The 17,025-nt window shown below is 46.6% G+C and overlaps 1 protein-coding gene across 1 annotated transcript in view; it reads right to left on the bottom strand.

Annotated features, from left to right (window-relative positions):
• Positions 1-7,259, bottom strand: part of PARVA (parvin alpha) — a 171,660-nt gene extending 164,401 nt beyond the window's left edge. Inside the window, exon 1 of the mRNA XM_049649836.1 lies at positions 7,058-7,259. Coding sequence (XP_049505793.1) covers positions 7,058-7,193 — 136 coding nt within the window. The 5' untranslated portion in view covers positions 7,194-7,259. The remainder of the gene's footprint in view (positions 1-7,057) is intronic.
• Positions 7,260-17,025: the final 9,766 nt, after the last annotated feature.

Genomic DNA, 17,025 nt, shown 5'->3' on the forward strand with positions numbered 1-17,025 from the left:
TGTGAGGCCTGACCCGAGGCGAGGAGGGAAGGTCGAATTGGCAGGTCTCCCTCAGAGACGGTTGTGTGTGGAGACACATGGAGCAGGGCTGGGCCCACCTCTGCCCATGGGCTGTAGCTAGCCTGCATCTATTTCTGTTCAGCCCAACTGCTAAGAACGGCTTTCACATTTTTAAATGACTGAAAACAAACAAGAATATTTTGCGACACATGAAAATTACATGAAATTCAAATTTCAGGGTCCATAAGTCAGTTTTATTGGAACATGGCCACATGTGTTCATTCACCTATTATCTACCGTAACAAGGGCAGAGCTGAGGACAGGTGGGGGGCCAGCAAAGTCTTGAATAGCTGTTTGCCCTTTTTTTAAAAAAATTTTAAATGTCTATTTCTTTCTTAGAGAGATCATGAGCAGGGGAGGGGCAGAGAGAGCAAGAGACACAGAATCTGAAGCAGGCTGCAGGCTCTGAGCTGTCAGCGCAGAGCCCGACGCAGGGCTCGAACTCACAGACCGTGAGATCATGACCTGAGCCAAAGTCGGTCGCTCAACTGACTGAGCCACCCAGGCGCCCCACTAATTGCCCTTTAAGAAAAGGTTGCTGACTTCTGAAATATAGGATGACCATGGCCTTAAGCAACTGGTGGGATGGTGGGAGAGGAAAAAGCAGATTGAGGCAAGTGGGCAGTGTAGTAATTCCCTCGAGGGCAGTGCTGAATTGGAGGAACCTGTGGCATACCCAAGAGACAGTGGAAAGATGTGCCTGGACTACAGGTGAAAGATCTGGATTTAAATGTGGATTTGGGCATCATCAATGGGCAGATGGTCATTGAAGCCATGGAAGTGAGATAATCCATGGGAGAGAAAAACATAAACACACCCCAAAACAGAGAGCAAAGCCGGCGAAGTCAGAAACCCAGGAAATGCTACTGAGGGAATACACAGACGAGAAAAGTCCAAGAAGGAATCTGAGAAAGACAAGGCAGACACACAGGGAGCAATTTCAGAGTGAATGAGGGCAAGGGAGAAGATGTTTTAAGGAAAAGAGAGCTAAAAAGAAATGTCAAGAGCCCAAGTGCAATCAGGACAGAAGAGGAGACTGTGGGTCCTGGAGCCGTCAGCCAGGGAAGCTGAACAGTGAGAACAGGTGGAGACCCGACGGCCTCCAGGACTCCACGCATAACTGCCTTCCTTCGTCCCACTAGCCACTCCCACTCAGTCTCTCTCCACAGGTCCTCAGTGTTCAAAAGCCTTGGGGCTCAGGCCCTGGACCTCTTCTACTCTCTAGCCCAGACACCTCCCCCTGAACTGGGCTCTCAGAACTAACATGGCCGCTGCGACGTCCAGCGGGCACCTCTACTGACCAGGCCCCACGTGCTTTCTCCCCAAACCAGCTCTTCTGGTGGACTTGTCCAGCTCAGTTAAAATCAGTCTTGTCTCTCCAGTTGTTCAAACCCAAGTCCCTGGAGTGCTCTCAATTATCTGCTTGTCTTCCCTCCAACCTTGCAGGAAACCCTACCCACCACGTCTTCAAACTACATCCAGGGTTCGGTGTCTACCCCTCCACTCCGGGCGCCACCACCACCCTCCTGGGTCATCAGAGCAGCCTCCTAGCTCGTGTCCCTGCTTTGACCCCCTCAGTCACTTAGCACCAATGATCCCGCTGAAACAGAAGTGCAGTCGTCTTATTCTCTATGCAACACCACCCCCCCCATACCTTCCTATCTCATTCTGAGTAAAGGCCCCAGTCATACAATCGCCTCCAGGGTCCTGCACAACCTTCCCCCACCCTCAGTCTAATCCCTGAGACCTCACTACCTTCCACAACAGTGCTTGCTCTCTCCTCCAGTCACAGTGACCTCCGTATTGGTTCTCAACACATCACATCCACTCCTGCCTCAGAGCCTTTGAATTCGCCATTCCCTCTGCCTGCACTGCTCTGTTCCGAGATACACATATGACTCTCTCCCTCACTTCCCGCAAGTCTTTATTAGAATACTCTGTTCGGGGCGACCGGGTGGCTCAGTCGGTTGAACGTCCAACTCTATTTCGGCTCAGGTCATGATCCTAGGGTCATGGGACTGAGATCCCCATCGGGCTTTGTGCTGAGTGTGGAGCCTGCTTAGGATATTCTCTCTCTCTCTCTCTCTCTCTCTCCCTCCCTCCCTCCCTCCCTCCCTTTGCCCTTCTCCCCAGTTTGTGCTCTCTCTCCCACTTCTGAAATTAAAAAAAAAAAACAACCCTTCTCAGGGAGGTTTTAGCCATCCTATTTAACACCACCAACCATCATCTCTCATCCCTCAACACCCTATGTTCTGTTTCCTGCTTTATTTTGCTCTAAAGCCCCTATAACTACTCTAATACAATACACATAATTTACCAATTTATCTTGTTTATTATCAGTCTCCAATGCTAGAATGTAAGCTCCATGAAGGCAGGGATTTTTGTCTGTTTTCTCCCCCCACGACACCCCAGCGCCTAGCATGGTGCCTAGCACATGGTATGCACTCAGTAAATGATTACTGAAAGAGTGAGGATAGTGGGTCAGGAAGTGACTAGGAAATAAGAAAGAGAAAGTCAGTACAGGCAAGTCTTCAAGACCTCTGGTTGAGTAGCTTAAGAGGAAATCATCATCAGGAGACTTTCTTTAAATGGGAAAGGCTCAAGCGTATTTACAGCATGTTAAGGGGTAGAGTAGCTATGAAAGAGATTGAAGATACAAGGGCAAGGGTATTTAGCTATGCCAAGTCTGGGGGAAGCGGAAATGGATGGTTCTCACAAACAAGGGGACAAGGAATCTCTCTGAAGGGACTGGGGCAGGAAAGGAGCATGAAAGGAGGTGTAGATCTGGGGCAAAGAAGGGAAATTGAACAAGTTCATACCTAGTACACAGTTTTCTATCTCAAGGTCTGAGTTCGAGCTTGAGTGGTGAGGGTTTGAGGCGGCACTTTAGAAAATAAGAATGCATGCTGCTTAGGGGAGAAGAAGAGGACTGCTCAGCAGGGCTGGGGGTCCCCCCCCCATTCCATAAATCTGTTACAGACTTTTGGGATTTTCCCCAGTTACACTGGAAGGCCAATGATAACCAAAGGTGTAAGCCCTAGAATTATTATAAAGTTATCAGATTAAAGCCCTTATTGGACACTTTGGGCACTGGACAAAATGCTAAACTCTAAGGGATAATAAAAAAAAAATGGGTAAATGATAGGAATAATCATTGCTGCTGACCCAATTCAGGGCACCTTCAACTGGCCAATACAATTCAAGATGATGTCCCTGGAAAGAGCAAGTCTTGAGGACAGATCTGGAGGAAAAAAGGAGCTCTTTGGCAAAGGATCTGAAAGGCTAGTCTAAGGACCTACACCAGAGGGCTGTGTATAGCATAAATGAGGACCAGAACCTCAAAAGAGAAGATCCACAGTGAAAAACAAAGCCAGTTAACTACAACTCATGAAAATGGGCCCAGATATTCTAAAATGCTGAAATGTGACATTTTGGAATCAGGAATAGTGGACGTGCAAGGAAAGATCCCTAATTTCCAAAGGGACCAAAGCAGGATTTTAAGGGCTTCATAGTGTCATGAGCTCCTTGGCCATCTGCAAAACCCATAGAATCTTCTGCAGTCCATAACGAAAAGACTATCTCAAATTAAAGACTATGTCAAATTGAATTATCGATTTTAATAGCTGCCATTCATTACTCACACCATGCTATGCATGCTACATACTATATCTCCATTTTATAGATGAAGAAAAACAGACACTTGGAGTGATAAGGAAGTTGTCCCAAGTCATAGCAATAAATAAGGGGTGGACCAGAAATCAAACCCAAAGGTGTCTGGTCCCAAAAATCATGGTTTTAACCTCTATTTTCTCTTTCTGATGTTATTTTTTTCTTACTGAAGACACAGGAGTGATGACTAGTTTTAATGTATTCTTCTGAGATTTACAGTCATTCTTTGATGTATGCAGTTGGCATTCTTAGGAAAGCAAATTTTCATATGAAATTATTGACTCAGTAATCTAACATGTATTACGTCTTTCCAATCTTTGTGTCCTACAGTGGGACAACAGGTGTCAAGTGAATGAATGGCAGTCCTTGGGCCCAGGAGAATTCAGTGCTCAAGCACTGAGATAATATGTAGATAGATTGATATCAGTGAACTTGAGGAATCATATTGTAGAAAATTGGGAGGGTGGAAATAGAAAGCAGTTTCTGCAAAGCACAGAGCTGAAGGTTTATGCAAGATCTAACCTTACCAGTATCGAAGTGAGGGTTAGCGGGCCCTTAACAGGTACAGCAATGATCACTGAGACCCAGCACACACACACCAAGAGCAGGTCATTTCAGACCAACCCCACTGCCTTCTTTGAGCTCAAAGAACTACCACCTGTGGTGGCAAGCAGCTGGGGCTGGGGGTGGGGGGGGGGGCCCTTAACAAGAAGTGTGTGCTCTTCAACTCACCATTTACATCCCCTGGATTAGTTAATAGTCTGAGTCACAGAACCAGGACTTAACAGTTAAGTATAGCCAAAGACACAAATAAGATCTTGCACCTGGTTTCAAAAACCCAATTGAGTCCATCTGAGATAAGAAAGGGGGTGGTTCAGGAGCAAGAAACGTAACAATGTCTTTGAGTCACGGTGCGCCTAATGGTTCAGTCGGTTGAGCGTCCAACTTCCGCTCAGGTTATGATCTCAAGGTTCATGAGTCTGAGCCCCAGGTTATGATCTCAAGGCTCATGAGTTTGAGCCCCGCATCGGGCTCTGTGCTGACAGCTCGGAGCCTGGAGCCTGCTTCAGATTCTGTGTCTCCCTCTCTCTCTCTGCCCCTCCCCGGCTTACTCTCTCGCTCTCGAAAATAAATAATAAGACACATTAAAAAAAAAAGTCTTTGAGTAAGCCGATAGGAAACTCAGTGAGAGAGAACAGTGTGATGTAGCTGAGAGAATAAGGAAGAACAGCCTTCGCTGCACTGCTGGAACCTGGCGTCTGTACCATAACAAAGGAGGGGACAGCCGTGTTCTAACCTGGACCAGACTACCACACTACTACATGGACTTCTGGGCAGCTCACTTTGAGAGGGTCTGCTATGATTTTCATTTTCCCCACTCCCCACTATGATCTCTGCACTGCTCTGTGCCCTGAGGAAGCTGACCCCTACACGTTGCATTGTCCAGATTCCTTGCCTGGTGACGTCCCACCGGGTGCAGCCAATCAGGAGCACCAGCAAGGGAGTCAGGGGCAAGAAGAGAGAACGCACAGAGTATCTCTTGTGCCAACGTCAACGTCTCCCTGCTCCGTCTCCACATTCCTGACAGTGGCTGTGTTTCTGTCTAGTGTCAGACGGCACCCTCTTCTGTAGTTCCAGCTCTCTGTGGGTTCCGGCTTGCTCCCCCTGTCCCTTCAGGTCTAGAGGTGGTAACAGCTTCCACCTGTCGGTTGCTAGCTCCCAAGTTCCTTATCGTCCTTTCTGGGTTCCCTTACCCCTTCCCTCACCTGCGAAAGTAGTCCCTTCACTACAGTATTTTCAAAATCCCGATTGAGTTGACCTTCTGTTTCCAGCAGGGCTCCCAAATGAAACTGAAGGGGTAGGAGGCCAGTAGGCAAAAAAAAAAAAAAAAAAAATCGTGCCTAGGAGGACCAACTAGAGGAACAGAGGATGTTTGTGCTGGTGAAGGGAAGGCTCCAGAAAACAGGCTAATCCACTTGAAAGAAGTGAAGGGCTACTATCAGACTCATTCTCCTGGCTCCATGAACAGTACTAGATACAGAGAGACCAACTCTGTATTTTTACCATAAACTTTTCTAAAGAGTGGGCAAAGGTGGGGTGAGCACTCTCAGTAGGCCACAGGCTTCAGAAATTCCGAGTTGTTTACTCTTGGCAAGGCAGCCCATACCAGGAACACAGTAGGAAAATCCTAGAAGGGTAGTTTAGGGCTTTCCAAGCCAAGATGTCATGATTTGCTACCGGCTATATACTACTCAGACCGTGGTTTACCAAAATAGCCAAATTGGGGGAAAACCATGTTTGCTCACTCCAATATAGAAAACAGCAGCTTAGTTCTTTAAGTGTGATAATTCTCAGCACTGACGTTTTTTTTTTTTTTTTACCCTTTCAGACACCTCAGAAACACAGACCTTATTTTACATCTCAGCATCACAGCCCTCAAAAGGATTATTTCCCAAACCGCTAAGCAGTCCATGAAAAACTTTCATCAAGCAACTTCTATCGACACATCTATCACCAGAACTTCTTCAGAACTGTCACCTCATTTGTCAGACCAAAATCCGAGAGGTGAAATCTGCCAATGACACAGAATATTTTACATGCAAATTGTCCTGGGTGGGGGAAGATCACCTCAGTCCACGCTGGTGGGGAAAAAGAAAATGTTTTTTTACAAGAGCCCTCAACTCCTGAGTTCACAGAAGGGTCACAGCGCGTGATGCTAAGTGTGTCTAATCCGAGTTTTCTCCTTGACTGCGAGTTCCTCATTTATTACAGGGCCCGACCGCTAGGAAAGCCAGCTTTTCCACTCATTCATTCCACAAACATATGATGCCGATCACTAAGAGCGCCCTGCTGGTCCCTGGGGGCGGACACAGGCTCCAGGGGCCGATGCTGCTTCTGGAGTTCCGTGGGTCCAGGAACCCAGCTGCTTTGAAAGGCCAACGAGGGCAACGAGCGCGAGCGCGGCGCCCAGGAAAGTTTCCGCAGGAACTTGGGGAACGACGGGCGCGGGCCTGCGGGAGGACGCCGCCTCCGGCTGGGGGCCCGGCCGCCCCCTCGGGCCACGCGGCGCCCGCCCCCGGCCCAGCGCGGGCGTCGCCGGGTCCCGGGGACGCCCTACCCGGGCACCACCGGGCCCTAGACACCCGGAGCGGGACAGCGGCGACGACCAGCGGGGCGCGCTCGGCCCCGGCCCGCATTTCGGGCAGCGCGCTCCCGCGCCGCCGCGCGCCCCCGCCGCGTCGGGCACCCGCGGCGCGCTCCCGCCCGGCCCCGGAGTCCTGGCCCCTCGGCCCGGGCCCTGCAGCGCGCCAGGCCCGGCCGCACTCACCCTCCTTGGCTTTCTTCCTCCGGGCCAGCGTCCCTCCGAGTTTCCCCAAGAAGGAGTCATCTTTCTTCCGGGACGGGGGCGACTTGGGAGTGGGGGACTTGGGGACGGAGGGCGACTTCTGCGGCGACGTAGCCATGGCGGCGGAGCGGGCAGCCGCGAGCGGGCCGGCCGGGACGCGGAGCTGGCGCTGGGCGGGCGCGGCGGGACTGAGGCTGCGGCTTTCCAAACGGAAGCGGAATTATTCCAAGCATTTGAGGCAGCTCACGCTCGCCTTTCCCTTCCCTCTCTCCCTCCCTCGCGCCGCCCTCCGCCCTGGAAGGAGCTGCGCGCTCGGGCCCTTGCCGTTTGGGCCTGTGTCCGCGCCCCTTGGCTGCCCAGAGAAGGGAGGGCGCCCCAAATCTGCCCCTTGCGGGACGGTTGGCCTTGTCTCCGTGCGTGTGTGTGTGTGTGTGTGTGTCCTTCCAGCCTGGGAGCTCTCGAACCTAGAGGACACATTGCCCCTGGCCTTTGCACCCCTTACAGATCCTGGTACGAATCGGGAGCTCAGTGATTTGTAACGCAAAGCGACCGGCTACTCTGTCCCCCCAGTGTCTTCGCTGGGCTGTTGGGTGAGGAGCTTCCACTCCCCCTGAATTTCTACCTGTACGGTTGTTAGGCCCATGTCTTGTGTCCACGAAAGAGTGAGTCAGCTCCGGGAAGAGAGAGTGAACCAAAATGTGTTTAGGTATATCCATGTTCCTGCCCTGATCTATGGCTGTCAACCTCCTCTCGAGATGGAAAAGTTCGAAGTTCATGAGCGCAGCAGGGCTGAGGCTTCTTATTTTTTACCAGACACCAGCATCTAAGCAGCTCAAAGGCTTGTACAAAGGAGGATCCCAAATGTTGGTGGAAACACGAATGGGAAGGTCCGACCATGGGCTCCTGTGAAACAGCCCCCTCCCCCAAACTTTTCCTGCCTTAACTGAATGCAACACGATGGCAACCAGACTCCTTTGGGATAACAGGGGAGTGGCACAAGCCTCAGTGTTTCAAGGACTCTTGCTGGAAATGATGAAAAGACACATTTTATTGTGCTGGCCCACCTGAGGTTTTCATTGGGACTCTCCTGGCTGTCTCTCACAGCCCCCCTCACACAGTCCGTTGGTAACTGTGTTTCTCCAAGTAGCTGCAGCTGGTTGACCCTGGCTGATCACCTGACCCAAAGAGCGCAAATGTTTGGAGAGCAGCCAATCAGATAGTCTCAGTTAAGGATCTGAACTAAGCTAGAGACTGTTGTCAGAAGTTGAGCACTTAGAGATGATCATGAAGACACCATACTGAAAACGTGTCCATTTTTAGCCACATGCTGGCGGATCAGTAGAGAAAAAGCCAAGAGAGCAAAGAAGTGGTTTCAAGAAGTCTAATGTGGCCTAATGAAAACCCATGGGGAGCAGTTACCTGGACCTTGAATCTCTTCCCAGTGCCCACTGTAGTTCCCCAGAGGGCCAGCCCACGCTTCCTCCCTAGGACATGTTCCTAAAGCTTTAAATAACATAACCGCCTTCACATGAGCTAATCAGCAAACTGATAAGCAATCATTCCTGGGAACAGAAATTTAACAAACAAGATGGCCAACAGATTCTCAGCAGAGTATGTGTTCATTTTATCTCTGTGTAAAAGCCAAAATTTTACCTCTTGGAAAACTATACTTTTGCTGATGCCTCGTACCTAACAAAATGCAGAGAAGTCATGATGACTGCTAAAATTTTCACCTGGGAACAAGGAAAGATTACAACACCCTTCCAATGCCAACCACCACCCTGATAAATCTTAAGATGTGGAGAAGACAAAAGTAGATTCAGTTTCACATCATTACTAATTCTTGTTCAGGATATTGGGTGGATAAAAACATCTCCAATCTGATCTCCAGCCCTGGGAACTCTTGTCAGGGAATCATGAGACACACAGCTCAATAGCTATGTGATTGTGGGCAACTTTACTCCCTTATCTGAGTCTCCATTTCTTCATCTACAAAAAGAAATGGTAGAACAGAATTGTGGTTCCCAAAGCTGATTGTGCAACACGATCCTTTGGGGAGTTTGTAATAAACACTGACTAGCCCCATCTCTAGAATTTCTGATTCAGTACATCTGAGGGGAAACCAAGGAATAGGTCTTTTTTTAGAGTTTACTTATTTGAGAGAAAGAGAGAGTGCAGAAGCATGAGCAGGGGAGGGGCAGAGAGAGAGAGAGAGAGAGAGAGAATCCCATGTAGGCTCCATGCTGCAGCACATCCATAAACTGTGGGATCATGACCTGAGCAGAAACCAAGAGTCGGATGCTTGACCAACAGAGCCACCCAGGCACCCTAAGGAATAGGTATTTTAAGTAGGGATTACATCAGGTGACTTGATGGGGCTGATCTGTGCACTGATATTTGGGCACCTAGAACCCCTTCCAGCCCTCACATCCTGCGGTTCTCTTTTCTCACCAAGCGCTGGGCTCAGGTCCTATGGCATGATCAAAATTATACACGGAAACCTCTTAAATTTTGCTCATGCATGCTTTTGAATACACAAGTCTTTCTGGCCTTTTTTTGCATACCAACTTTGAAAGCAGCTTGAGCAAGACTAAAAAGAAGAACAAAGTCTTGATTGTTGAAAGCTGGCTCCCAGAAAATACCAGCAAAATAAGCTGTATAGAAGACAAAGATTGAATTTATTGTACACCACAGTAAGGAGAGGCCTGCCATGGCAGAGTCTTGTAGCATCTTGGACTGGGGAGGACAAAGTGGGGGATATTTATAAGGTTTGGGAATCTGGTTTAAGACAAGTCTTTCAATGAGATGGTGCTTGTTTAATTTTGGCTAAGGATCATACTAGTTTCAGAGTGGTGGATAAAAGGCAAGTCTTCTAAAGAGTCTTGGAGTGGGGCACCTGGGTGGCTCAGTCAGTTAAGCGACCTACTCTTGATTTTGGCTCAGGTCAGTATCTCATAGTTTGTGAAGTCCAGCCCTTCATCAAGCCCCCCGCGTTGGGCTCCAAGCTGATAGTGCAGAGCCTGCTTGGGATTCTCTCTCTCCCTCTCTCTCTGCCCCTCCTTTTCTCTCTCTGTCTCTCTCAAATAATAAATACACTTTTAAAAAAAAAGAGTCTTGGAGAGTTAATAGTCTTTTCAATGCTATTGAAAAGCTTAAGGGTTTTACATTCAGTTCAGTAAGGTTTTGGGAAGAGTTCTTAAAAAGCACAATAAAGTTATTTGTAACTAGTATCTTTCTATGAAATATATTTTTGGAATAGTTATGTTGATAAAGACAGTGAAATGGTGAAGTCCCATTAATATAAACAGTAACCTGTATGGGTGTGAATGGTTTCCAGGGTCTCAATATTTTGCCGATGTTGTTTTCAAACCTATCTGCCTCTAAGAAAATTATCAATCTCTCTTTTAAGAGTGATTCCCATTAGGAAATTAAGAGTGAATCATCAATCAGTGCCCCTCCTTGTTGGGATGAGCGCTGGGTGTTGTATGTAAGCAATGAACCATGGGAATCCACTCCCAAAACCAAAATCCACTCCCAAAGGTAATACTGTACACACTGCATGTTAGCCAATTTGCCAATAAATTATATTAAAAAATAATCATAAAAAATAAAAAAAGTCAAGACTTTAAAAAATAACTAGCTAAATAAACAAACAAATAAATAAATCAGTGCCCTTCAAAGTGTATTCTGAAAACCAGTACTAATCCACAAACTGCTATTGAGTCCCAATGACATAAATACAGAAATTGAAAGCGTTTAGACATTTTTATAGAATTTTAGCAATGCAATTTTATATCAGTTTAATATAATAATAAAAACTGGAAGCTTGTATTTGAACTACCTTTTCATTGTACTTTTCTGGTATTTCTTTTTATTGCATTTGCCAAACAAACTGGTCTAGGGTGGATTGGTCCTTCACCACAGATCCTTTGGGAAGCACTGTTCTAAACGGCTCCATTTTTAGAGTTCATATGCTCTCTTTTAATATTTTGCCTCTGTGGTCCTTATGGATATGAATTGATCTAGTTTTCACTCGGAAGATTAAATGAGTTAATGCACAGAAAAGCATCACACACAAGGTCTGGCACTGAAGTAGACTGAATTTAAATCCTGCTTAATCAAGGACACGCATCTATCTCATGCTGTTCTTTGATAGGACACATAGAAGAACCTGTACCAGCTCCCTCCGAAGCAAATCGGTATCTATAATCATGGCCCCACTGAGGAGCTTTCCCTCTCATGCTTCATCACTGGTCTCATCTTACCCGAGGGTTGATGATAAGGACAGCTCATAAATGAAATGTGTGTTGCTGTGAGACTCTGCTGATTCTCTAGGTCAGTCTCTCCTTGAAATCTGGACCTAGACATACTGCCCTAGGAGAGAACAGACCCGTATTCCCGCCCTGGCTCAGTAGCTGGGTGACCCTGGACCAATTGCCACCCTTTCTGTCCTTCCATTTCCAGCGTCAGGAAAGTGAAGGCAGTACCTACTAAAGCCGAACATCCCACATACCTGATGATGATCAGCAATTCTAATCTATTCTATATTCTATATTCTAATTCTAATCTAGATTATACCCAAGAGGAATGAGTACATTTGTGCACTCTGATACATCTTCTAGAAAGTTCATGGCAGTACCCTTCAAATGCCTATTAAGAGTTGAATCCGTAACTGAATTGTGAGAGTCACACAGTGGAATATTACACAACAAGGAGAATGAACAATTTACAAGGAGCAACAGAAATGTAGCTCACAATATTGAGGGGGAAAAATTAGACGCAAGTAGAGAATATACTCTACCAGTCTACTCATAGAAAGTTCAAAAATAGGCAAAACTAATCTCTGATGTTAGAAGTCAGGATAATGATGAGCCTTGAGAGGGGTTGTGACTAGAACTGGGCAGGGTGGGTGGGAAGGCATGACGGAGGCTACTGGACTGGTAATGTTCTTTTTCATGATCTGGGTACTGTTTACGTGAGTGTGCTCGCTTTGAAAACTCCCGGAGTATACACTTAATAATTTCAACAATTTTCTGTATGTATGTGGTACTTCAACATAAAATGAAGCCATAGGACTGCATCCCCGTTAGGGTCCCTTTTAGCTCCATGGTCTCCTTCTCCAATTTCCTGGGTAACCCACATCACTCACAAATCCATAGGACTCAAACTAGGTCACTTCTGTCTCCAGACCTTTCCTTAGGAGATCATTTTTGTAGCTAAGCATGTTCTACCCTCAGCCCCCCAGGATTGTTCTTGTCCTGGCCCTTACATCTTCCTCAGCAATTCCAACAGGCAGGGCCGTGTAATTTACAAGGCAGGAGCAGGTAGTGGGGAAGGCTTGGGGTTCCGATCGCCATTCTGCAGGCAAGTATCCGTGTCATCTTGTGCAAGTGATTTAACTTCTCTGTGTCTCAGGTTTATTATCTCATTGTAAATTCATAAATGGTATCATTATCTCTATTTTACAGGTGAATAACTTGAAACTCGGAGAGTTTAAATAACTTCCTTCAGATCATATAGCCAATAACTGAGAGACAGATACTATAGCCCTTAGAATCTGTTCTCCCAAATATCTACACACAATTTTCAGCTAAGATATGTTCCCTCAGAATAAAGATTATATATTTAGCTAGGTGCATTCACATGACTAAACTTTACCCAATGGGATGTAACCAAACATGTTGTGTAACACCTTCCAGGAATCTTCCTAACAAAGAGATGGGACAAGAGTATTCAGTTTCTCATATCATCAGACTACATAACAGGCCACACCTCCCGCTGAGAACAACTGGAAAAGTTAAACGAAGTGAAAAATAAATCTTGAGAGTGTTGGAAAGCTAACAAAACTCACAGGGCCACAATCTCAGAAAAAAAGGAACCCCAAGAGGTGAGCCCATCACTTGGGACTGCTTTCCCCCAGGGCACCTGCCAATTTCAGAAGAAGCAGCTGAGAAGCTAGGAGGTTGAGCAGGGCAGGTGCCAAACCTCACGAGGATAAGCAGACAGATGTTCAGGGGCCCCCAAGCCAGGGGCCCCCAGGAACCTCCCCATCCCACCTTGCTAAAAGACTGCCTTCTAGTAAACAAAGAGAAAACAAAGACATTTAAACTAAAAAGCACAACTGGGAAAAATGGTTAACCGCAGATCCAAACAGAACTAACGTGCATGACAGAAAGACAATCATTCTAGTTGGAAACTTGGTGACACAGGGAGGCAGAAAAAACAAAAGGGTAAACACATGGGTAAATTCAAAAGGATATTAACTAAATAAAATAACAATCATGTTGTCTTATAGGGTTTAAGAACATAGAAATCATATGAAAATACACAAAAGCCAAAGGATTTCAATTGGGTAGTGAGTAAATGGAGTTATTGTTCTAAGGTCCAGGCACCCTCTGGGAAGAAGTAAAGGTAACAATTTACATTGGACTTTGATAAATCAAGGAATCATGTTGTAACCTCTAGGGTAACCATTAAAAAATAGTAAAAGAGTAACTATAACTAGTAAGATAATGGAGAGAAAATTGCAGTCTGTGTGTGCCATTCAGAAAGATCTCATAAATTGTGTTTATAATTTATATGTCATATTTAAGCAACTTGTCTTTTTTTTTTTTTGAGAGAGAAAGAGAGAGAGAGGGAGGGAGGGAGAGTGTGAGCAGGGGAGGGACAGAGACAGGGAGACACAGAATCCAAAGCAGGCTCCAGGCTCTGAGCTGTCAGCACAGAGCCCTACACAGGGCTCAAACCCACAAACCATGAGATCATGACCTGAGCTGAAGTCGGATGCTCAACTGACTGAGCCACCCAGGCACCCCAAAGCAACTTGTCTTTCGCATTCTGTTTTCTTTTTATTTTGTTGTGTTACTTTTTTTTGTTGTATAGGTTAAAAGCCCAGGGCGTAGGGGAAAACCAAACGTCTCAAATTAAGGTAAAAGTCAAACTGGAGGAAGTTTTCACTGGGGAAACTTTTACATTTCCCAAACGTGAATACCATCTGTTATGGGTTGAACAGTGTCCCCTAAATATATATTGAAATCCTATCCCCAGAACCTCAAAATGTGACCTTACTTGGCAATAGAGTCATTGCAGATGGACTTAGTTACGTTAAAATAGGATGTCAGGCAAATTGGACTAGGATAGGCTCCCAATCGAGTAAAACGAGTGTCCTTAAAAGAGGAAGGTTTGAGCACCGACGTGCACAGAGGAAAGATGGCTTGAAGACACACAGGAGAGAGACAGCCACTGGAATTATGCTGCCGTAAGCCACGGGGTGCTTGGGGAGGCTTAGGAGGAAGCATTGCAGGGGCACGCCTTCATTTGGGACTTGTACCCTCCACAACTGTGAGAGAACACATTTCTGTTGTTTTCAGCCATCCAGCTCGTGGTCCGTTGTGGATGGCCTACAAAATTAGTATACCATCCGAGGGACAAAATGGGAGGCCCCTGCAGATCATGAAGAGGGTTCTACAAAGGGTCTGGATCTTAATCAATCATCAGAGGTTGTTTGACCACATCAAAGCATTGTGGGCTGGGTGGGGAGAGGGTGGGGGTTGCTCTGGGTAAAGAGAAGCCAGCCAGAGCTTCCTGGGGACTTCTTTGATCACTGAAAGTAAAGTGTGCTCTTGGGATGAAAAGAATGTGTGAGATAAAATGGCTCTGGAGTGGGACTGTTAAGTGAGACCTCTTAAGTGAGAGTCCCTCTTGGGAACCCTGGGGTATTAGCAGTGGCCTTTGAAGGCCAGGCTGCCGCGAGTGAGCGAGCACGTCCTTCAAGAGTCCTGCCTGCCTGGAGTAAGGCAGCAGATGGTAGGGTGGGGGTGGGGCATGAGGAAAAGCGTCAGGGCAGGGAAAGCTGGAAGACCTCAGCCTTGGTTTGCGACATGGGGGACTGAGGGTGGGGTGTTGTCGAGGATCACACAGGACGATGCCGTTCAGATGGCCTCCGACCCAGCCGTGGTGGAATGCGTCCCAAGATCTTTGAGGCAGGCAGCCCACTTACCTACCCTTTAAGAGTCTAATAACGAACTGTAGACATTTAAGGGGGATCCCTCGCCTGAGCATGACAGCTCAGTGCCAACTACATGTACAGAGGGAACTCTAAAATTCGTGGCTCTTATCTGAGTGGTCTAACAAAGGAATGGAGAACACTCCAGAAGAAGAAGAGCAGGGGCAAAGCTTTTAAGGATAGCGAGAAGCAGTCATCAGACACTTCAGACCCAGTCAGGCAAGAATACCTGGCATCCCAGTGATTCTATTTGTATAATAGAATCTGTGCCTGTGTCACAGGCCACGATATTACTCCCATGGTCTCCCCTACCCTTCCCCAGGCCAGTGTCATTGGAGGAGCAAGGTCTTCTTTGTCACGGTTATAATCCACCTGCCTCCCACACCTGCCTCCTGATTCTGTGGCCTGGAGGAACAAGAGTCTGCACGTCCATCTTTACTAGGGAAGCTATTAAGGCTATTTATATTTTAATGTTTCCTTTTAGGGAGGAAGGTAAGCAATATTACATCTAACCATGAGCTGGAACCCAGTCACCATGGCCAGATGGTGTCTTCAGGGCGTACTTTGAGAACCTTGGCCAAATTCGTCAGCAGAGGCCAGCTCAAAGACAGAGAGTCCCAAAAGGGAGGTGGCAATGCTCTGGGAAGTGCCGTCCCTGGCCTGGTTCAGAGCTTCTATCTCCTCTCCTGGGAACTGCCCATTCTTACCTGTTCTGCTGAGATTTGAGGTATCATTTTCTGTTTCTGCTGTTGGGATTAGAACGGTTCAAGATTCACCATGGCCATTCCAATTACAAAGTCATAGTCTGGCCATTCCTGTTTTAAAATTGGTACCTAGGTAGAGCAGACTGACTCTTGCAAGGAACCTGGGAGGGAGGGAGGAAGGGAGGAAGGGAAGGAGGGTCAGCTCCATTTCACAGATGAAGACACTAAGGCACAATCAAATTATCCAGTGAGCAGTGGTGGAACTAGAAATTGGGCCCTGAATTAGTGACTTTTAACTCAGATTACCGTGTTTAGAATGATCATACTTGTTTTTCCTGAGCTAGATCAATTTCCTGAACAGATCAATGATCTGTTTTCAAATCCCACACTTACGGTGTTGAGACTGCTACACACAAACACACATGCATTTCCCCCACATTCTTTTGTTTTTGGTGGGGTTTTTTTTTTTTTTTTGGCATACCCTGTTTTGTTCCAAGTTGATATTTAAGTTCCAGTTAGTTAACATATATGGCAACATTGGTTTCAGGTGTAGAATTTAGTGGCTCATCACATATGCAACACCCAATGCTCATGACAAGTGCCCTCCTTAATTAATACCCATCAACTATTTAGCCCATCCCTCACCCACCTCCCTCCATCACCCCTCAGTTTGTTCTCTATCACTAAGGGTCTCTTATGGTTTGCTTCCCTCTCTCTCTCTTTTTTCCCCCTTCTCCTATGTTCATCTGTTTTGTTTCTCAAATTCCACAGAGAAGCGAATTCATATGCTATTTGTCTTTCTCTGACTGATTTCACTTAGCATAATATATACTCTAGCTCCATTCACATTGTTGCAAATGGGAAGATTTCATAGTTTTTGATGGCTGAGTAATATTTCATTGTATGTATGTATATAACATCTTTATCCATTCATCAGTTGATGGACGTTTAGGCTCTTTCCATAATTTGGCTACTGTTGATAGCGCTGCTATAAACATTGGGGTGCATGTACCCCTTTGAGTCAGCATTTTTGTATCCTTTGGATAAGCACCTAGTAGTGCAACTGCTGGGTCACAGGGTAGTTCTATTTTTAACTTTTTGAGAAACCTCCATACCGTTTTCCAGAGAGGCTGCACCAGTTTGCCTTCCCACCAACAGTGCAAGAGGGTTCCCGTTTCTCCACATCCTCTAGTCTCCTGATTTGTTCATTTTGGCCACTCTGCCTGGCGTGAGGTGGTATC

Source organism: Panthera uncia, chromosome D1 (assembly GCF_023721935.1).
Source record: "Panthera uncia isolate 11264 chromosome D1, Puncia_PCG_1.0, whole genome shotgun sequence".
NCBI classification, from domain to species: Eukaryota; Metazoa; Chordata; class Mammalia; order Carnivora; family Felidae; genus Panthera; species Panthera uncia.